Raw genomic sequence first — 23644 nt, 5'->3', positions numbered from 1 at the left:
AAATGCTTTAATTGTGAAAGTCTTTTTGTTGTACCTATCTGTGACTCAGTGGTGAGTAGCAACTTTCCTTTTCATAATATTGTTATATTTCCATATGTAATACTTTGTAAAATAATAGAACTCAGAAAATGAAGGAATCATTTATAGTAGCCCTGTATATTCTTCCATTTTAAATACATCAAACAGTCATCCTAATCTAATGTCTTAACACTTCCTTATACAAGATCAGCTTTTTATCTCAAAAGTTCATCACACTTCCACTTTAACATTTTTCTGTCATTGATATCAGATGGTCTGTATGTCTCCAGGGGAGGATGTCAATCCATGGAATGCTTATTGTTGCATCCGAGTTGGTGGTTCCTCTCACTAAATTGCTGTGACCACTTTCCTATGCTGAAAATGCATGTGTCACTACAGGCACAACAAAAATAAAACCAACACAATATATCTGAAAATTGGCTGTTCATTTGAACTTACTTCAGCCCCGATGCAGAAAGTGTCTCTCTCTATGTTCTGTTAATGTGTTGGTACTTGCAAAGAGCAGTAGCACTATTGTTGTTGTTTTGATAAAACATCTTTCGACTAAAGCCCTGCCCATCTTCTCCAGACCAACATTTACTTTCTACACCTTTAATGCACATTGATACTTGTGTTTCAAGCCTACATTGCAGTACCACTACTACTGGCACCCACAAGAAGTCATGACCCTTAACACTATTAACGATACAAACCCTGCCGTGAAGTGCACAGTGTGAACATCATTCCTATAAGGTTGGGTACCCACACGGTAAATTCACTGGTGTCCAATATTAAAGCAACAAGCGGAAATTTTGCAAGGTTGCGAGTATTTTGCCACGAAACAGTATAAACAGCAACATGCATAATGGTAAACATAAAAGGTTCTTTGATTTTTCCAACTTAACAGATTTCCACACACATTTTGACTACTGGTTAATGTACTCAGTAGAGGGTGTAGAGGGTGCGACCACCTCTGGCAGCGAATACAGGTCTCACAATAATGGGGCATGCTATGAATGATGTCATCAATCTCATGTTGAGGCAATAACACCCATTCTTCCTAGCAAGTCTTGGAGAGTGGTTAGTGGATGCTGACGTGATGCAACTAGTCTCCCTAGTTCACCCCACACGTGCTCATCTGAGGAGCAAGCTGGTCATGCCATGTGTGCAATATCATCCTTTCCCCAGAAAACATCAACTACCCACGGGTTATGAGGTCATTATCGTCCATCAATACGAAGTCTGGTCCAACGGCCCACAATACATGTCAGTAATTAAACCGTGCCTATTCACCCGTACAGTTTCCTGAAGAGGTGTTTGAGTGGTCAGCATAATCCCTGCCATACCATTAGGGATCCTCCACGATTTCGGTTCTTTCCACAATGTGTGGGTGCCGAAATCATATTCTACATTCCCTTCAGATGCAAATCTGTCAATGATCACTCTCCAGACCAAATCAGGCCTTGTCTGTGAGAAGCACTTCGGCCCCCAGTTTTACCGTCCAGGTGACGTATTGACGACTCTTCTCCAGATGTTCCCTTCTGTGAAGAACAGTGAGAGGCGCACACACACAGCAGGTCTCTGACAATAAAGGCCACTCTGCTGAAGCCTTCTCTACACTGTTTGCGTCAATATAATGCATCCAGTGGATGCTGCGATGTCAGATACCAGTTGCTGTGCAGTACTGAAGTAGTAATTTCATGCGCTTGCAGCCAAATAACAGCCCTCTGTTACTGACATCACACATGGTCGGCCCTGCCCTGGTCTTTGTGATACATTTTCGGTCTCTATAAACTAGCCAAGCCCAAGAAACAACAGAACAATTCACATTAGGCCACTGGGCCACATCAGTTTATGACTATTCTGCTTCCATTCTTCCTATAACTCTCCACAGCAGAGAGCCTGGTAGGTGTCTTATTGGTGCCATACTGCGCTGTCTGTGACTGTATGTAGCAGTTGTGGATGCAGGACTATTCAGCAAACTCTATCCCATTTGATAGGTGCCATGATGTCATCATTGGCGTGGCTGACCGTTGACCTGAATGCCATCTGATTTTGTAGACCGCGATTTTATGGCCATCAGTGTACAGTTTGTACAATTATATTATGAGTTACACACAGGACAGGGAAATAGCAGTTTGTTGCTTTAATTTTGGACACCAGTGTAGTTTTCTGCATGCGCTGGCTCAAGTAGTTAAAGTTTAATGGTAATCACCCTGTCCTTTACACACAGCTATAGCATTGCTTGACCATAACAAACATTTATGACAGTTCCGTTTTTATTTAGTGTTTATAAGATTAGTAGAGGTTGAAAACTGACTCTATGACAACTTTATAGTTTTAGCCGCAAGATTTTACAGGCATCTGCCTACTAAAATGAACTTCAGTATTTCAGGTGGAACATGCTTAGATGGTACAGTTACAAGGAATACTCTCAAAAGCATTTACCTCTCTTAAGTAGCATAACATACTCTTGCTGCTCTATCATTCTGTTATAGATTTTATTTTTACTTAAAGTTAATTTGGTGAAATTACATTCTGAGGACTTACAAAGCTTAAACTTTGGCACAACTTCCACATTCCTTTATTTTTTTCAGTTTTGTATTTTTGATCTGTTATGTCTCAGCTACACAAACTCAGGCACTATTTGTATCTTTACTACTTTCCTGTTTACTTAAATTCTGTAATCTTTTACAACTCAGGCCAGCTTTATTTTGCACAGCTTTGGAGAGGATCTCAAAATTTAAATGCTTCATTACCATTTAAATTGCATTATATTACTGTCTACCCATTCCTCAGACATAACCTGTTTCACCTTTGATATCCACTTTCCTTTTTCTTTTCGTTTCAGAGGTGGTGTCCCTAAATGCAATGTCTTCAAACTGTTTCACCTTTCATATCCACTTCCCTTTTTCTTTTCCTTTCAGGGGTGGTGTCCCTAAATACAATGTCTTCAAACCGTTTCACCTTTCATATCTACTTTCCTTTTTCTTTTCCTTTCAGAGGTGGTTTCCCTAAATACAATGTGTTCAAACCTCCCACCCAACACATTAACACAAGTGAAGGTCTACCTGTCTTAGCACACCTATCCTATGTCCTACCATACTTCATATGTTTGGCTACACCACTCTATTCATAACCAATGCTTTCGTCTCTGGACCAGTTTTGATGCTGTTACTCCTACCTTGCAAATAAAAAATCACCTAGTTTTGTCTTACTTTAGTCCTGTATGACACACCTTTTGTTCTTTCCCTTCTTATTTATTGTTGGGTCATTGTAGCTAGAAAACTATGTCATAATGTCATTATATTTTTATTTATTAAATCATGTTAGCATGTCATAAGTGTTGTTTTAGTGGTCAGCTATTTGGCCATTTCTCCCCAAAGCAATGTGAAATCGTTAAAATGCCTGGAGAAAAAGTAATCCACCATAAAACTTAAAATGTATTATATCACAATTTAGTCAATTGTCTAGTCAATTTGGAAGTATGAAACGCATTTGCAGGGGACATTTCTTATGGTGGATGCATAATCCTAGTTATTTCTAATAATAAAGTGTAAAGCACACAACTCTTCTTTCATAACCATATATATATATATATATATATATATATATATATATATATATATATATATGTGTGTGTGTCTATCGACCTGCCAGCGCTTTTGTTCGGTAAGTCACCTCATCTTTGTTTTTTTTATATATATATATATATATATATATATATATATATATATATATATACTCCTGGAAATGGAAAAAAGAACACATTGACACCGGTGTGTCAGACCCACCATACTTGCTCCGGACACTGCGAGAGGGCTGTACAAGCAATGATCACACGCACGGCACAGCGGACACACCAGGAACCGCGGTGTTGGCCGTCGAATGGCGCTAGCTGCGCAGCATTTGTGCACCGCCGCCGTCAGTGTCAGCCAGTTTGCCGTGGCATACGGAGCTCCATCGCAGTCTTTAACACTGGTAGCATGCCGCGACAGCGTGGACGTGAACCGTATGTGCAGTTGACGGACTTTGAGCGAGGGCGTATAGTGGGCATGCGGGAGGCCGGGTGGACGTACCGCCGAATTGCTCAACACGTGGGGCGTGAGGTCTCCACAGTACATCGATGTTGTCGCCAGTGGTCGGCGGAAGGTGCACGTGCCCGTCGACCTGGGACCAGACCGCAGCGACGCACGGATGCACGCCAAGACCGTAGGATCCTACGCAGTGCCGTAGGGGACCGCACCGCCACTTCCCAGCAAATTAGGGACACTGTTGCTCCTGGGGTATCGGCGAGGACCATTCGCAACCGTCTCCATGAAGCTGGGCTACGGTCCCGCACATCGTTAGGCCGTCTTCCGCTCACGCCCCAACATCGTGCAGCCCGCCTCCAGTGGTGTCGCGACAGGCGTGAATGGAGGGACGAATGGAGACGTGTCGTCTTCAGCGATGAGAGTCGCTTCTGCCTTGGTGCCAATGATGGTCGTATGCGTATTTGGCGCCGTGCAGGTGAGCGCCACAATCAGGACTGCATATGACCGAGGTACACAGGGCCAACACCCGGCATCATGGTGTGGGGAGCGATCTCCTACACTGGCCGTACACCACTGGTGATCGTCGAGGGGACACTGAATAGTGCACGGTACATCCAAACCGTCATCAAACCCATCGTTCTACCATTCCTAGACCGGCAAGGGAACTTGCTGTTCCAACAGGGCAATGCACGTCCGCACGTATCCCGTGCCACCCAACGTGCTCTAGAAGGTGTAAGTCAACTACCCTGGCCAGCAAGATCTCCGGATCTGTCCCCCATTGAGCATGTTTGGGACTGGATGAAGCGTCGTCTCACGCGGTCTGCACGTCCAGCACGAACGCTGGTCCAACTGAGGCGCCAGGTGGAAATGGCATCGCAAGCCATTCCACAGGACTACATCCAGCATCTCTACGATCGTCTTCATGGGAGAATAGCAGCCTGCATTGCTGCGAAAGGTGGATATACACTGTACTAGTGCCGACATTGTGCATGCTCTGTTGCCTGTGTCTATGTGCCTGTGGTTCTGTCAGTGTGATCATGTGATGTATCTGACTCCAGGAATGTGTCAATAAAGTTTCCCCTTCCTGGGACAATGAATTCACGGTGTTCTTATTTCAATTTCCAGGAGAGAGTGTGTGTGTGTGTGTGTGTGTGTGTGTGTGTGTGTGTGTGTGTGTGTGTGTGTATATATATATACACGCTAGAATACGTACATTTGCATAGTGGATAATGCAGAAGTAATTAAAGTTATAGAAGACAGCAGTGAATCTTGTGGGATGCTCTATGGATACCCAATTTTTTGTTACCTGATAATAGACTCTCTAAAGTTACTATCAAGGTGCCTCTAGCATTTGAGATATCCTTCTTCTGAACTCATTTTCTGAAAGAAAGATCCTTGAAACTTGTAGCGTACAAGGAAAAGTTAGATCTGTGTGCAATGTATACTTTTAACCAGACGTCCATGAATATATATGGCAGTGTCTTATACTTGGGAGAGTGGTGTGATCTGTTGAGATTCAGCCTTAGCTTTGGGATATTGGTTTTGGCAATTGATGAGACTTTGTAAATCACAAAAAAAGATTTATATATCCTTGGATTTGTAGATATAGATACTAGATATGTAGAATGCTTCTAGAGCTCTTCAGTATTGCCAGAGGTGTGGTCAGGCTACGGAATGGTTCTATTTTGAATACGACAAATGGTTAGGGAATACAGCATTGATGACATAGCGTTAAATGTAAAGTCATTATGAAGTAACAATTCAGTGAATGTCTACTTGCAAATTCTTGCAAATCCAAAGTATAATGGTCTCTAAATAAATATGTCACATTTGTAATTATGAACATTCGTAGGTTACGAGAGGTATACACCATATGTTTGTTGTTTTACAATGAAACTAAGGTGAAGCACAAAATCCCAAACCCCACTTGCAAGTAAGCAATTGATGATGTTCCACTGCAAAAATTTAAACGTGCTAGATTTTTAGAATGAGAAATGTTTCTTGAAATTCATCACACTTAGCACCATAAAAGCAATGTGAAAGACAATTGGTTGTGGAAAAATTAATCTTCAGTAGGAACAAAGTAAAATGTAATATTAACAAGGAACCACTAGTCTTAACAGCCACTTTACCAAAATGAAACATTATAGAGTGCATTTGATGACTGATTACATACAATGGCACAATCCTAATTCAACAAATGACCATGTCTTTTTTTAGCAGCAGCATTTGAAACAGTATCTCACAAAGTTTTCACACACCGACAATACTGTACAGAACTACTCATAAATAACTGTGTCCCATCATCAATGCCTTCCATGATAAACATACAAAATCCATCAGCATTGGCTTACTAGCAAGATTTAAAATTGCACTGCATCCCCCAACTCTCTATATATTTCTACTTAAGTGTTGTTGTAAAAGTTTATTATTACAGACCAGTGCATACATGAAATAAAAGATCCACAGTAATTATTGGTTGTTAATGAAACCAACTTACTAACTTTTTGTGTTCATTCTTAAAGGTAGATACTGATAGTGAAAGAACCTACAGACAGAGAACACGGAATAGAAAGAGGGTAGGATCATTGTAAAGAACACAAAATACGAACAAATTAAAAGACCAACTTAGGACCATGTAAGTCTCGGCTACAAATTCACAAGGAATGTGAACTCCCTGAGAGGGTACATTAATCTGTCTGACTGTCTTTTAATTCTCTTAATTAATACATCTTGCAGTATCTTTTCCAGTACAATACTGTTTTATGGCACAATCCTACTCTTATATTTTGTAACCACTCTTTGTTTTAATTCCACATTTAAATCAAAACCGTATAGCTTTTCAACAGGAATAAACATGATTGTCCTTTCAATGCCACTGTTGAGTCCTAATGACCTACTTTTCTGTTGGAATCGGACATTTCAAAGAAATGAATTACTAGAAGACATCAAAATTCATTCCAATTAATTTTGAACTGCTTATCAAATTTATTTACATATTTCTACCTCCAGTCAAATTGTAGTTGTGTACAATATTTTAATAGTCTCTCCCAAGTGTATCTTCCATTCTATCATCTTTTAAAAGAAACTTCTTTTTGCAATAACATGCTGTAGCCTTTAATTAAAATTTATTAGCACCAGATATCCTAGTAACAGTTGTCTTCAGCACAATTTCTTTTTTTGATCTGTTAGTTATTTTGGTTGCTGTGTGCAAGGCAACATTTGACAACAATTCTTTACGAGAAACCGGCTTTTCTTCATATATAGTCTTCAGATATTCTTCCTTATCGGTTTTCTTTAGTATTCTTTGCTTTTGGCACTCTTTGTGGTCTTTATAATAATTTCTTGCAGAGTTCAAATTTTTGATTCACTTCAAAAATCAGCAGTTATCACTTGATCTCTCCATCCTACACAAGGGCACTATAAATGCAGTGTAACAGTTTCTTCAAACACAGGTTTGTTATTAATTTGTAGAATAGTACTTTGACCATATCCTTCCCATGTTGATCTTCCAGACTTTATCCCCAAAGCTATAATAACTGATTTACATTCAAAAAATGTCATCTCATTCACACCACATTTTAAAAATAAACTTTCCATGGTATTTTTGCCTAAACATGCAGTATATATTCTTTTGACTTTTCAGTACCTCAACCAGTCAAACCAGTATAACATCTTAATACTTCTATACACAGAATCACTATTGTAATTCAAAATGTCATCTCATTTTAATTTGAACATCTTTCCATTGTTGAGATGGCAGTTCTTGAGAAGTCTGCACATCACCAGTGCAGGATGGTAGTCCATGAAATATTTATTTCCACATCCAAGTAGGTATTTACATCTACATCTACATATTTCCTCTCATTACATTGCTGTGACTACCGTCCCATTCTGAAGAGCATGTCGTATCTCAATGTGGCTCATCATATGCACAATAAAAGTGAAACAAATGCACAATATCTGCACTTCAGATAAACAGGAGTGTCTAGTACCACTGGTCAGTGTGACGAATGACATAATGTCAAGCCCCAAGATGCTACACAAATACGATTTCAAAATAGCAGCTTAAAAACCTTACACATCCATTGTGTGAAAATATAAACATCAAATACAGTCTCATACAAGTTCTCAATAACAAGTAGTGAAGCTAATGAGACTACAGCAGGAAAATGGAGGTAACTAAAATACACAAAATGAAACAGTGATAGAATATTAGTTATAAAAATGCTCACTTAGAGCAAACCAACTATAACTTTTATTGGAAACGTCAGTTGATCTGTATTTCTCAACTTAAAAAGACCCATAGCGATAGTGGTACAAAATTCCAAAATCGTAGAAATAAATAAAAAAATAAAAAATAAAAAAAAAGTGGCACCTGTACACGTAGCAGAAATTTGCAGAAACTAACAAAAGGTTGTATCTAAAGCACCAATAAACTTATATACTTCAACTTAGAAGACTGATTGATACCAATACAGAAATTCAAAAGCTTATACAACAAAAGCAAATTCAACAAAACAAAGATTCAAACTAACCAGAGACAAAATTTGCCATGAAGAGAAAGATATAGGCTACTTGTGAACAGAAATAACACCAAAGGGTAAAGGTAAAATTGTCAATTGCAATAAAATAGAACAATTTCACAATTTAGTTTAAAATAATAATAATAAAAACTAAATCCTTGAAAATAGAGTAACCCTGAGGAACACGCTTCTGCCAGCATTACTTATCATGATGAGTCTACAAGACAGAATATTGCATTTGCCACTTTCCAACAAAAGATTTGACAGCTCCCTAATACCTCTCAGGAATATTGGTACAGGCCCCAGCCCCATAGTCTTTAAATTCCAAATCGTGGTTCACAACAGGGTGATCGTAGCCCTTACATATATATTCCTGTATGAGGGAAGTTAAAACCCCCTAAAATACAAAGTCAGCAGAATCCCCACCCAAAGACAGCTAGAAAACCCAAAGACCCACACTGCCCCTTTCCACCCTTATTGATACCAAAATGAGAGTTATCAACTTCCATTACCATCTCTCTTCCTTTATTGGTTCCCCATACTGGTTATAGTAGAATGACATTTTAAAAATTTGGTAGATTGTAGGTGATGAAATATTGAATGTTCTGATATAAGGAACCTGTAGCTGGAAATGTGAAATAAAATTTCTATAACACTGTGCACTTTCTACACATTTTGTAGGCTAAATGAAACACCAGTTTATTATAGTTTGTATAATGTTTGTTACAATAGTATACAGGCAAATACTATAAACCAAATCTGTGGCTTTGCTACTGGAGAGTAAATGTTCAGTGTGATGACCATCAACTTCATTACATTATAAACAACAACAGACCATGTTTTGTCTGCTTCTCTGCAAGATTCCATGCTGTCATCTGTCGATATCAAACACTATTAAAGATGCACTCAGTAAGCTTAGGTACTGTTCCTTGTTCCTGCTGGTGTTGATTACACAAGTGACTTCACATAACTCCAAAGGAAAAAGTCAGGAGGGATGAGGCCAACGAAGCACAGACTAATTGACTGGGAATGGCCTGAGAATCAAAGTGCATTGGAGCACCACTGTTCTGAAACCACAAACTAGTGCACAGTTGCAACTGAATATCCTTCAGAAGTTCAGGCAAGGCATTGTCCAGAGAGCTTTCAGGCAAGGCATTGTCCAGAGAGCTCAAATACAGTGCACCATTCAAAGGACTTGGTAAGATGTTAAGGTCAATAAGGTAATCTCCAAGATTTCCAGCTGAAATGTGAGAATCTCTTCTAGTACGTACTCATACAGGTATTTGAGCATTGCACCGCATCAAGTCATGAATCGAAAGTTCTTGTTTCTCCTTGTTTGATTTAATGGCAGCCAGTGCTGAATTCCAGGTAGATTTCTAAAATTGTCTGCTGTAAGGATATGTCTGGCCTCCTTAAGAACACAGTTCCAGAAAGATGATGCTGGGCATAAAACTTTCTTCTCGTGAAACATGCAGTGTCCTGTTTCGAGGCAGTGCTGCACTGCTGCTGGTTTGTCAGGTTGGCCCAGGCATGTGTGATGATGGTGTTCAGCACGATATTCTTGCACTGTTCGGCATGTCTGCCCAGTATAAGATTTCCCACATTGACATGGAATCTTACATACACTACATGTCCTAAGACCAAGATCGTCATTGACCGAACACAACAAATTCCTCAATTTTACTGGTAGCCAAAAACACATTTGATGTCGGTCTCTTGAGGATTCTTTCTATTCTTGAAGACATGCCACAAAAATACGGCAAGAATGCCATTGCAATGGGTGCCTCCACATCTTCATTTACATTCCTCCTCTGAACTTGCTTAGAACAGAATGCATGGTATATCTGCTTATCAAAATAGGTGGATTTTTAACAAGATGGTGGTAGCTGTAGAAACTTTGACATTTGTGTCTATATGTTCCTTATATCAAAACATTCAAAATTTTGCCCTCTACACTCGCTTAAATTTTTAAATCATCATTCTGTTATATCCTGCATTTAATAAATTCACCACGTCTCCCTACAGTAGGAAAACCAGTCTATTACAGTACGTTCACAAACATCATTTTTGTGCATGGTATATTTGATGGAAGACTTGTAACAAAAATAGTAAGTCAACATAAGTATAACTACAGTATAGAGACTTAGTCTCAAACTCCCAAACCATGTGTATCATGTCTGTTGGACGACAATACATTATCTTGATGACAGACCCCACTGGTAGATGTAGGAAGAATGCTGAGCAACACCTTCATCAAACTAATTTTAACACCTCATATGTTACATCTATAATACTCTCTTATGGCGTCTAACTTCCATGAAAATTTAAGCTGACTCTTCATCTTCTGTTCCCCTCCACAACATACAACTATTAAACATTAGTTTTTGATCCATTATATAAAAATAACACCACAAGATTAGGAGCCAGTAAAACAAAACAGTAAACAATGGAATAAAACAAAAGATAAGTATGTTACATACATGATGTGATCAAAAGGATCCGGACACCCCCAAAAACATAAGTTTCTCGTATTAGGTGTATTGTATTGCCACCTACTGCCAGGTACTCCATATCAGTGACCTCACTAGTCATTAGACATGTGAGAGAGAAGAATGGGGCACTCTGCAGAACTCACGGACTTCGAACATGCTCAGGTGATTGGGTGTCACTTCCATCATATGTCTGTATGTGAGATTTCCACACTCCTAAACATGCCTAGATCCACTGTTTCTGATGTGATAGAGAAGTGGAAATGTGTGAAAGGACACGTACAGAACAAAAGCATACAGTCCAACCTTGTCTGCTGATGGACAGAGACCTGCGACAGTTGAAGAAGGTTGTAACGTGTAATAGGTAGACATCTATCCAGACGTGAATTTTAAAATTTTCCCGGCAAATTGACTGTTCAAACTAATTTCGGGTTTGCAGCCAGTCATCGTTCAATACCTCGCACGATATTTCAACTGGGCACCTGCCAGTCATCTTCAGGTGAACCGTCGCAGACTGGTGAAAATGTTCTCTGTTCTGCAATATATAGTGCGCTGTAACTATTCTGCGCATGCGTCGAAAACTTTATAGATGGACCACACTGCCCGCCGGCAGTGCCCTCGCTGGTGGAATAGCAGAACTCAGTCGTCATATGCGTTGCTGTTTGCCGCGGCCGTCGGCACACTCTTGTCATCTTCGATTTGAGCAAATCATGGGAATGATGGAATTCCATGCACTGTCCAACTGGTAGCTGCTGTCAAGGTTCAACAGATTTTCCGCCAGGCATATTTCTACAGATTCTTTAATAATGGAGTCCCAGAAAGATGTCGCTGTGGACAAAATCATTGTTTTCTCACACTCCATTGAATGTCCAGTGGAAATACAATGTTCAGCGATAGCGGACTTGTTTTGCTGCAAAAGGCGAGTGTAACGTTGATGTTCAGTGCAGCGTTCTTTCACGGTGTGTGTGATTTGACCTATGTAAGCCATGCCACATTGGCATGGTATCTTGTAAATTTCGGCCTTTCATAGTAACAGATTGTCCTTTACTGATCCCACAAGGTCCGCAATCTTCGATGGTGGGCGGAAAATCACTTTTACCTGAAATTTTCGGAGGATTCTTGCGGAAGAAAAGCTAAAGATTGTTCTGGCATGTTCTCCTCTTTTTTTCCACTTCCTGCTTCTTGGTTTTAACTGTTAGTGCCCTGTTAATCTGCCAGGTAGAATTCCCATTTTCGCTGAATACTGTCTTTAGATGGGCGAGTTCTTGAGGTAAGCTATCTAGATCTGAGCTGCACAGCAAATGGATATCTGCGGACTCATTGTGAAACTACGGCGGATGTGTTCGACGTCTGTGTTAGACACTTGGGGATGGCCCGGCGATTTGTCTTTACACAAACAACCTGTTTCTCAGAATTATTCATGCCATCATCTAATGCTCTGTGCTGTATGTTCAAAATATCCTTATCAACAGAAGTCGGGCAACTTTGGTCTGCCAATGTTTTGTGTCTGGCCACTGCCAACATTGGTGAAATAAAAACACAGTACCCTTGCATATTATAGCCATTACAAAATAATTTTCTTGCCAAACCAACATGCACCTATGTGTGCCACCACTGTAGAACCACAGCTTGTTCTGTCCCACACCAGAGCAACCATACCAGATACGAAAGTCACCCTGAACAGTTATCATTGACCTGCACTGCGCAATACGTAGAACACAGAATGCTTTCTGTTGTCCGGGCACCATTTTTACTAGAACTGAAATGGGCGCACACTAGCCGGAACCATGTAAAACCCATCTACAGCTGTAGATTGCTTTACACCAATTAAGCTGTAGTTGCTGTTCCTTTAGAAGTTTTGTTAAAGAATCTCTGTACCATGCTATCATGAACTGCTATACTTGGTACTACTACTACTTCTTTATCTAGTTTACTGAATATGAAAACCTTTCTTCTTATTTTACTTTCCCTCTGTACTTTGATCATCATGGTTGCTACAGCTGTTGCGTGTTCACTGATATGGTTGTTGCCCCCACCCCCACATCCTCTCCAAATGTCCTAAACAAATTCTCAGGGGAGTGCAGGGAATGAAGGAAGCTCTGCTCATTAACTCCCCACCATACAGATTGAGGAAGGGGAGAAGTGGTGTGGGAGGGAACAAGTTGCGGTTTCTTCATGTAGTGGTGGCACTACATAGGTGCATGTTGGTTTGGCAAGAAAATTGCTTTGTAATGGCTATAATATGCAAAGGTACAGTGTTTTTATTTCACCAATGTTGGCAGTGGCCAGACACAAAACATTGGCGGACCAAAGTCCTGTTGATTAGGATATTATGAACATATGATACCTGTTTCTGCATCGTGTGTGGGCTTCTGAACTACCTGTTCTAAATGGTTTTCAAAGAAGACATTTACTGTTGTTCTGCAGGATATCGTTTCAGGCCCACCGGTTACAAACTGATTACCCCAAGAAATTGTTAGATGATTAAAGTTTTTTCTAATGATAACACTGTCATTGGAGAAGATATGTACTATCAAACTGAAGTGTCCTCTAATGATAACAGTGTCGTAGGAGAAAATATGTACTATCAACTGAATTTTGTTGAAAGTTCTTGGTTACACTGGGGAGTGAGTCTGGTGGTCAGTGAAAGAATTAAAATTAAGTCTGTGCCCACCCTTGATGCTGAGTCTTGCCCAAACTATCTCGCATGCAACTTTACTTTCTATCTTGTCGGATTTGAGTTTCTTGTCTACTGTGATGGATACGCCACCTCCATTTCCCATTAGCCTATCCTTCTGCATACTCAAGTTAGATTTACACCATAAATCTCATTTTTGTTAGTTTCAAGTTTTATCCTTTTTGTGTACTTAGAGTTAAATGAACACTACTGCTTTTTAGAGGCATGTCAAAATTTGGCCCTTTGTTGTAAATGCTTCAGCAACTAATCTCACAGATCTTAATGGATGTTACATTTCTTTGAATTATACATTAAAACTTTGTGTTCTCGTACAAGTATTACCTTCTGGAGTGGGTGAATAGTTTCCTAATATAAAAATGTCTTGTGCGCTCCTCTGCCCATTTATGGGGACCCTGAAATTCTCAACCCTGTGATGCAAGTTTATGAAATAGGCGATTGAAGTCTCGGGTTCGTGCCTTCCACTTGTCTTGGAACCTATGGGCCACAATCAGTACTGAGGACAATGTTGCAGATTGTGAGCTTCATTGAAATTTTGATAGGGAGGCTGGCCTTCTTAACCTTCTTTGCCAATCACTAGAATATTCCAAGAATTAACTCTGAGCCCAGACAACAGGCATCATTTGTTTCTACATGTGCCAGTTGGTTGCATTCTGTTCCCCCCAATGCTTGCTCGAACAGCCTCTTCAGCATGTTGAATGTGGCCACCAGGTATACCCACGTAGTGCACCAGGTGATTCGTCTCATCTCTCACTGTCATTTCCCTGTCCATTTGAACTGCCAAAGATCAACAAATCTCTTTACTTTTGTACTTGTTTCCCCTATGCCATGGGACTAGGCATGCTTCCTAACAGGTGAAGTGTGTTTCACTGGCACATTTTCAGTAATTTTGTAGTTTTCTCAGGTGAATTTTCCTTTTGATTTGATTAAAATTATTGCTCAAGACATACTTTCTGGTATTGCACTGATGTATTTAGTGGCAGAGATTACATGTATTTAGTGGCAGAGATTACTTTCTCGTTTTCAGGAACTAATAGAACATACATTTGGAAACTGTTGCAACTTTTGATATTGCTGTAAAGATAGCATATATTAATCAATCATAGGTTGATTTTTCACAGTTGTACAAAACATTTTGTCAGACAGCATTTAGATATTGGGAATTGTGGTTTATTTGTCTCATAATGTACATAATGTAAATCATTTGCTTAAGGTACAGGAGACTGTCAGAATTTCGTAAAATTTAACCATAAACACAGAACCACTGATGTTAACAAACAGCATCATAATAATAATACAATAATACATTCGGGCCCAAGGTGTTAGACTTGGCGGTCATGTGCACGTGTGTGTGTGTGTGTGTGTGTGTGTGTGTGTGTGTGTGTGGGCGCGCACGAATGGGCATGCGCGTGCCTCTTTGTCGGCTCAACGAAGGCTGTGGCCGAAAGCTACATGTGAGTGTCTTTTAATTGTGCCTGTCTGCAGCATGATGTATCTTCTTTTCAATAAGTAGCAGTCTATCTTTTCCTACATTTCTGATATTTTCACCTGCAGTTTCCATTGTTAGATACAATTTTGTTAAGCACACATACAATAAAATCTTAACACTTAATTACCCCTTGCTCAAATTATCATTTCATCATCCATGAATTCTTCTATTGAAAAGTTGTGTTTCTCCCATGGAATCTGCTGTAGCCTAGTTTTTAAAATTTGGCTTAACATTAAACATGTTTTTGCCCCTTAATTTGTTTTATATTGTCATCCCTGTACACCGTGGAGTCCGTGCGTATAATTGCAACTGGTGTTTGGGTAGCATAAAATTACTTTTATTTTGCATGTTGTGTGTGTGGTTGAAATTATTCTCTTCAAAATTTTGTCTGCTGTGTAGCAAGATTATAATTTCATAAATGTATGTGAAGGGAACCTTTAGGATTTGTAGTTTCCAAAATAATGGGCAACAAGACTCTGTTTGCTGCTTAGTGCACATGTATCTGACAATTTTGTTTTGCAGTTTTAGTAATTGAGGTACTCTACTTGAATTTCTCTAGAAAATTATACCATATCTAATAACGGTTTCAAAATAACTATGATAAGCATTTTTTTGTGTACTCATCTCAGTGAAATTTGCTACTAATTGCATTGAAAATGCAAAACAGCATAGTTTATTTGATAGGAAGTCAATACGTATATTCCAACTTAAGTTCTTGTCCACATTTAGTTGTAGGAATTTAACTGGGTCAATGTCTTCCATAATTTGATTGTTATGTTATATTTAAGTTCCACACATTTTGAATGTTTGGTATTAAAATGTACTGCATGGTTTGTTGCAACATTTAGTTTCAATCCATTTAACTGGATCAAGTTTTCCAAGGTATCCAGAGTGCTTACAATGGAGCTCAGAATTTTTTCTGCATTGTCATCTTCAATTAAAACAAAGATACCATATGTAAATAGAACTGATGGGGAATTTATATTTATGGGTAAGTCATTTATGTAGAATAGGAACAGGATTGGCACCAAATTGGAGCCTTGAGGCACCTTGTGATATTGTACTCCATTTACAATAATAATTCACTGCTTCTGAAGTGATAGTTACCCTTTGTTTTCTGTTGTGTAAGTATGACGTGAGCCAATTTAGAGCATTGTTCTTAATCCTGTATTTGTCTAATGTGTAGATAAGCAAGTCATGGTTCACGGCGTCAAATGCTTTTGTGAGATCACAGAAGATACCTGCAACTTTACTCCTCTGATCCAGTGATGTACATATCTTTTCAATGAAGTTGTTCACTGCAACCAGAGTGTTTTTTCATGGTTAAAATCCATATTGGTTGATTATAATATCATTTTTACAATAAAATTTTTGATTTGGTTTGCGGCTACTTTCTTTAACACTTTTGACAGGATTGGAAGAATAGAATTAGGGCCATAGTTTCCCACATCTTCCCTCTACCCTTTCTTGAAAAGAGGTCTGACTTTGGCATACTTCAAAACATTAGGAAAGCTATATGTGTTCAAGAGATTGGTTGAATATTTTAGTTAGGGGAAGTGCTATTGTTTCCCACACTGTTTTAATAACTTAAATGGGTGTACCATTCCACACAGCAGAGTTTTAATTTTTCAGTGATAACATTTTCAACATCCTTTATTGTGGCTTTTGTAAAATCTGTAAGATACTCAGCTTCTTGGTGGAGTCCAAAGGGATTCACTGTACTGTGATACTGTGCTACATCAACATCTTTGCCACATTTATGAATTATTCTCTCTATATATTGATTAGTGACTGATTTTCTGTAGATAATACCACTCACCACAATTGTAGACTTTTTGTAGAGGTTTCTGGCAGTTCAGATTAATTTTCTAGTTTACTTACAATTCCCTCTTCAGTGTTGCTTGTAAGAGAATTTGTACCTACTTGGATGGAGACTCCTTTGTAAGCCTTCCAAGATGCATCTGCTGAATCATCCTGTGAGCTATATATGTTGCTAATGTGTTTGTTCAACTGGTAGGTGACCCTGTAGTTTGGTCACTTTACTGTCCAAACCAACCAACCAACCAATTAGTGGGTCCTGATTTTTGGTCTAACGTGCATTGTGAAATTTTGCTGTGCCACATTTGTCAGCAGAGAATTGCCTACAACAAGAAATTCATTTTTTTTTTCACTCTGTTTTTCATTATTGAGACTTTCAAATTTTTTGTACTGTATATTACACTTTTCCACTTGCATTTATTTATGGTTCTTCTGCATGTGCAGCAGCCTTGTTGTTTGACCTAAGAAGTGTACCAGCCACCCATTTTTAATATTATTTCCATCTCTCACCTCAACTGTCTAACAAAAATATATTTTCCTGCATTTCAGATCACAATTTCCATGCTTCTGCACTGATAATTCTGCTTTTAAAGTGTCAGTGTCCCAACGAAGCACTTTTAATAATTTCTTCCTGCAAACTTACTGTGGAAGTTAGTTGTGTTTTCATCCTGCATGATCAGTGAATATTGTCACTAATAAATTTTAAGCATATTTTCGTACACCTTTCATGCAGCCAGAAGTTGCACTTCAAACATAGAATTCCTTTTACATCCTGTTTCTGACAATTTTTGCATGATACACTGTTTAATTTTTGCTTATTTATGCACTATTTAACTTTTGCTTATTTACAAGTGTTATGTTACAACACTTATCAGTGGGTGCTATCTTGAATCTAAACTCTTTAAATATTCGGATATTTGATCTGGGTTTACAATAAAGCTATCATCTACTTTAATCCTAGATATTTCATTCAGGAATCAAGACCCACCAGTTCAAGAAACACTTTAGCAACATACACACATTAAAAAAAAAGTTTTATATCACCTCGGTTCCAAGAGTCCCGGAGCCTGTACAGAAAATTGGAACAGAGATCAACGTAAACATCATTTCTGCCCTTTTTATTGCTCATGAAAACCACACATTGCATGTTGTACCACCATACAATGAGACCTTCAGAGGTGGTGGTCCAGATTGTTGTACACACCAGAACCTCTAATACCTCTTGCATTGATGCATGCGTGTATTCGTTGTGGCATACTATTCACAAGTTCATCAAGTCACTGTTGATCCTCTCCTCAATGGCGATTCAGCGTAGATCCATCAGTGTGGTTGTTGGGTCACGTCATCCACAAAAAGCCCTTTTCAGTCTACCCCAGGCATGTTTGGAGAACATGCTGGCCACTCTAGTTGAGTGATGTCATTATCCTGAAGGAAGTCATTCACAAGATGTGCATGATGGGGGCGCGAATCGTCGTCCATGATGACAAATGCCTCGCCAATATGCTGCCGATATGGTCGCACTATCGCTCGGAGGAAGACCTTCACGATTCGCACAGCCATTATGGTGCCTTCCATGACCACCAGCGGCATACATTGGCCCTACGTAATGCCGCCCCATGACAGCAGGGAACCTCCACCTTGCTGCATTGCCGGCTGGTGTGGCCGTGCGGTTCTAGGCGCTTCAGTCTGGAACCGCATGACCGCTACGGTCGCAGGTTCGAATCCTGCTTTAGGCATGGATGTGTGTGATGTCCTTAGGTTAGTTAGGTTTAATTAGTTCTAAGTTCTAGGTGACCGATGACCACAGATGTTAAGTCCCAAAGTGCTCAGAGCCATTTGAACCATTTTTAGCCTTGCTGCACTCTCTGGACAGTGTTTCTAAGGTGTTCAGCCTTACTGGGCTGCCTCCAAACACATCTCCAACAATTGTCTGGTTGAAGGCATATGCGACACTCATTGGTGAAGAGAACATGATGCCAATCCTGAGCGGTCCATTCGGGTGTTGTTGGGCCCATCTGTACCATGCTGCATGGTGTCATGTTGCAAAGATGGACCCGCCATGGTCGTCGGGAGCGAAGTTGTGCATCATACAGCCTATTGCGCTCAGTTTGAGTCATAACACGATGTCATGTGGCTGCACAAAAAGCATTATTCAACATGGTGGCGTTGCTGTCAGGGTTCCTCCAAGCCATAATTCGTAGGTAGCGGTCATCCACTGCAGTAGGCGCCCTTGGGTGGCCTGAGTGAGGCTTGTCATCAACCATTCCTGTCTCTCTGTATCTCCTCCACGTCCGAACATCATCACTTTGATTCACTTCCCTTGTTGAGAGCCCTTCCTGGCACAAAGTAACAATACGGATATGATCAAACTGCGGTATTGACCATCTAGTCATGGTTGAACCATAGGAAACACGAGCCGTGTACCTCCTTTCTGGTGGAATGATGGGAACTGATCAGCTGACAGACACCCTCTATCGAATAGGCACTGCTCATGCATGGTTGTTTACATCTTTGGGTGGGTTTAGTGGCATCTCTGAACAGTCGAAGGAACTGTGTCTGTGATACAATATCCACAGTTAACGTCTATCTTCAGGAGTTCTGGGAACCGGGGTGATGCGAAACATTTTTTGGTGTGTGTATATGGCTCGCAGCATGGAAGAGGGAATTGTGAGTGAAACAAGAAACATAATTCAAACTGCCAGAAACTACTACAAAATGTCTAGAATATGGTATTATCTGCAGAAGATCAGCCAGTGATCAATATAGAGAGAGAATAAACTGTGATTTAAACAAAAACTCTAATGATATAAGAGCTGTGCGGATTAAGATGGTCTTCATTTAAATAGGTTAGGATCCAGAATTCTTAGTAAAGTGTTCACTGATACATGTCCGATTTTGAAAAATGTGGAAACTTGTAAGAAATGATGGGGACAAGAAACAGTGTTTGGCAACGAAAATGGCAAGACCGAAACAGTACCATGGGAAGAGAATGCTTGAGACCATAAATAGGAAGAATGTCCCTACATAATGTATTTGAATATAAATGGTCTAAGTGGTGACTTTCCAAACAACAGTCATGAAGTGAACGAGTTACAATTATTCTATCTGAAAAGAAAAATCAAAGTTATTTGCCTCAATGAATATGGGTTTACATTTGTTTCTTTGCCTGCTTGAAAATCTCGGTATAGAAAATAGGAAAAAGATAGTAATAGCTGCTGACTTCATTGTCAATATCATAGTTGAAAGCAATTTGGGTTTCAGAATAAACTTCGTGCAACCCACTAGAGTAAATGCAGTGAGCTACCTGTATTGATAATATTCCAACAAATTACGTATTTGGAGATGTTTATAAATTTTGCATAGCTTTAGGAATATCTGACCACTCTGGAATATTCATTGAACTACCAAAAATTAATAAAGAAATTTCATGTAATAAAAGCCATATGAAAAGGAAACTCAATGAAAAAAGTTCTGTTACTATTAGAAATAAGTTAAAAGAGGGTGAATGGCCTTGCAACAACTGCATTTCAAGTAATAGTAATTTTAACAATTTTTTTAGTAGATTTCTTGAAATATTTAACGAAACCTTTCCACTTTAAATTGTATGTAACAAAATGACTAATAAAGTTAAATGGATAACTCGGGGCATAAGAATTTCTAGATCCAGAAAGAGGACACTCCACAATGAACTGAAATATAGTAAAAACAGTTGTTTTACTGAGGTTTTTCATCATTATGAAGCTATATTTAAAAAAGTTGTGAAGGCAGCCAAACAAATGGCAAGCAGTAAGTTCATTGTACAACGTGAAAGTAAGGCAAAAGCAGTGTGGTCTGTTGTCAAATGAAAGTAAGGTGTTAGAGTTGTAGGATTAAAGTAGATGATAGCTTTATTGTAAACCTAACTCAAATATCAGAGTGTTTAGAGATTTTAGCTTCAAGATGGCACCCATTGAAAAGTGCAAACACAATGCTTGTAAATAATCAAATAGAAGATTAAACACAGACAAGTGAAAGTTTTCTATAATTAAAGAACAAAAGCTACATTTATTGAAAAAGCTGTATTTCCTATGTAGTTTTAATTGTTCTGGTGTATGTTGAGTAAATTAAGAATTGAAGCTCCTTGACATTTTCATTAAAAAAAAATCACGAAGTGAAAATGCTAAGTGCTTTTTTTAACCCATGCTGTTCTCTGAGTATAACACTGTTGTGCTTGATTTGTTTAGAAACTCTGCAAAACAACTTACTTTGTTTTCACTAGTAGGATAACTTTCTGATTTAATATATTTTAAGAAAAATTATAAATATGACTTATATAATCTAATTTTTGGCTTTTTATATTTTAGTACCATCTCAGGAGACAGAGATCACAAATACAGGAGAGCATACAAGTCCTGAGGCAGCACTCCAAGATTCTCAACTGCAGTTGAGAGCAGCAGAAGCAAGAGGACGACATTTGGCATCCCTGCTGAGTGAAGCTGAGAGGGAGCTGGCTTTATCTCAACAACAAGCTAAATTGCTCAAAGACGAATTGAGGCGTAATCAGCGCAGTGCTGAACGTGAGCAGCATGCTCACAATCTGGAATATCTCAAGAATGTGCTGCTTAAGGTACTAGCTTTTTTTGACAAATTTATGACAATTTGAAGCCCCATAGAATACTGTAATCGTGACAGTTAAATGTACAGTTCTGTAGTACTCGACAAGTCATGCACTCATAGAACTGGTATTTTTCATATTAGTCTGGTCAATATACAGCTGAAAGACATAAGCCATCACATTAAAACATATTGTTCAGATACTGTGTCACAAACTAACTTTCACTCTTTTCTATTGTACAAAAATGAAATGTGTCCATATTAAATGTTTCGATCCAAATTACGTAGCTGTTATTGCGGCTCTAAACAATAACAGAACAGAATGAATTGTCATTCTGGGAGTTTGCACTGATTTGAAACTTTCTAACAGAATCAAACTGTGTGTCAGTGAGGTACTGGCAAATGTAAAGCTGTGAGGGAAAGTCACGAATTCAGTCGGTATAGCACTTGCCCATGAATGCCACAGGTTCCAGGTTTGAGTCTTGATTCAACCCACATTTTTAAACTATTTGGAGGTTTCACAGTAAACAATTTGGCTGCTTAAATTATGTTCCTTAGATTTATAACACCTGAAATGAGATCAGTGTGTTTCAAAACATTTAGCCTTGCTCACTCATATTGAGGAAGTGCTGAAATGTCTCCGGAATTAAATATTCGCTCTGAAGTGACAATTATTATGTTTTTTTGTTTTGTAAACATCTCACCTTTGTCGACATTGTTTTAGACCAAGAATGATGTGTTGCAACGGTCAGCTGGTGTATTTTAGAGTGCCAATTATTCCTTGTAATTCACACTTCATCTAATGCAAATCCTCATGTTCTGCAGTCATAATAACACATATTATATTCCATAATGAAAGCCAATGTTCCTAAAGAATGAGGAAACAGCTCCATCTATTTGTGCATAATTGTTTCGTACTTGTGTGGCAGAAATGGCTTTGACAGGGGACAAGTGTTATTACTTGATCCCAGGTTACTTTCATGTTATTTATGTACATGGTTTACTAATATTGGTTTGTTTTGTCCCCTCTTCCAGTTTGTCACATTGCAGGGTGGAGATGAAAGGACACGTTTAGTGCCTGTTCTCAACACTATTCTGAAACTTAGTCCAGAGGAAACAAACCAATTACTGGCAGTCTCTAAAGGTAGGCATCAAATTGAATTCTGTCCTTTTGTATGAAACTGTAATATGATACCTAAACAGTTAATTATCGCCATTTCTATGTCATTAGGTGGAGTGGATGCATCAGGCAGTGGACGAGGCTGGGGAAGTTACCTTCCTATCTGGCCCAGTCTATAGCATCTGCCTTTACCATTCCCTTCTTGGATATGACAGGCATATTAAAAAAAAGCACTTTTCATGCATTTGGTATGGATTGTGGTTGCCATTTCATTGCATGAACAAGGTACTTAAACTCTGAGATGTTCTTAAGAGTTGTTTCCATAAACCTTAGTCAATCATCATACAGAGTACCTGACCTGATATACATCAGCTGCACATTCTTTGCATCATTATTGATGCCACTTAATGTAAGAAATTTGTATATATGAGAACTCCTTCTTAGTTAGAAAAGATGAAAGCAAAGGAACACTACTTCAATTTCAGAGCATACTTGCTATAGATAATTGTAAGTTATTGTTTATAAAGAGGTGAATGGAAAAAAGAGTTAAATGTGTGTGTGTGTGTGTGTGTGTGTGGTGGGTGGGGGGGTGGGGGGGGGGCATGTGCGCGCTTGAGGTTGTATGTGACAACAGACTGACAAATACCTAATGGGGCCCATGCTGTGTGTATACATATAAAAAAAAGGATATTGTCACTTCTTTTGTTGTCAGCCCTTCTCAGTATTACAAACATGAATGCACAACCAAATCTTTACCTTGGAGTTGTAGAATGACAGTTTCATAAACTGAAGGATAGTACAATATTAGCAAATACAACACTTTTTCTCCTGTTGTATTATAAAATATTATGCTCGTAATATG

The 23644-nt window shown here is 39.0% G+C and overlaps 1 protein-coding gene across 1 annotated transcript in view; it reads left to right on the top strand.

The window, feature by feature from the left end:
- LOC126457258 (GRIP and coiled-coil domain-containing protein 2) overlaps positions 1–23353 on the top strand; it is a 188905-nt gene extending 165552 nt beyond the window's left edge. Inside the window, exons 14-16 of the mRNA XM_050093423.1 lie at positions 21413–21675; positions 22698–22806; positions 22894–23353. Of these exons, the coding sequence (XP_049949380.1) occupies positions 21413–21675; positions 22698–22806; positions 22894–22961 (440 nt within the window). The 3' untranslated portion in view covers positions 22962–23353. The remainder of the gene's footprint in view (positions 1–21412; positions 21676–22697; positions 22807–22893) is intronic.
- The last annotated feature ends 291 nt before the right edge of the window (positions 23354–23644 follow it).

The sequence above is a fragment of the Schistocerca serialis genome, chromosome 2 (assembly GCF_023864345.2).
Source record: "Schistocerca serialis cubense isolate TAMUIC-IGC-003099 chromosome 2, iqSchSeri2.2, whole genome shotgun sequence".
In the NCBI taxonomy this organism is placed as follows: domain Eukaryota; kingdom Metazoa; phylum Arthropoda; class Insecta; order Orthoptera; family Acrididae; genus Schistocerca; species Schistocerca serialis.
This window is presented reverse-complemented; position numbering and strand designations above follow the sequence as displayed.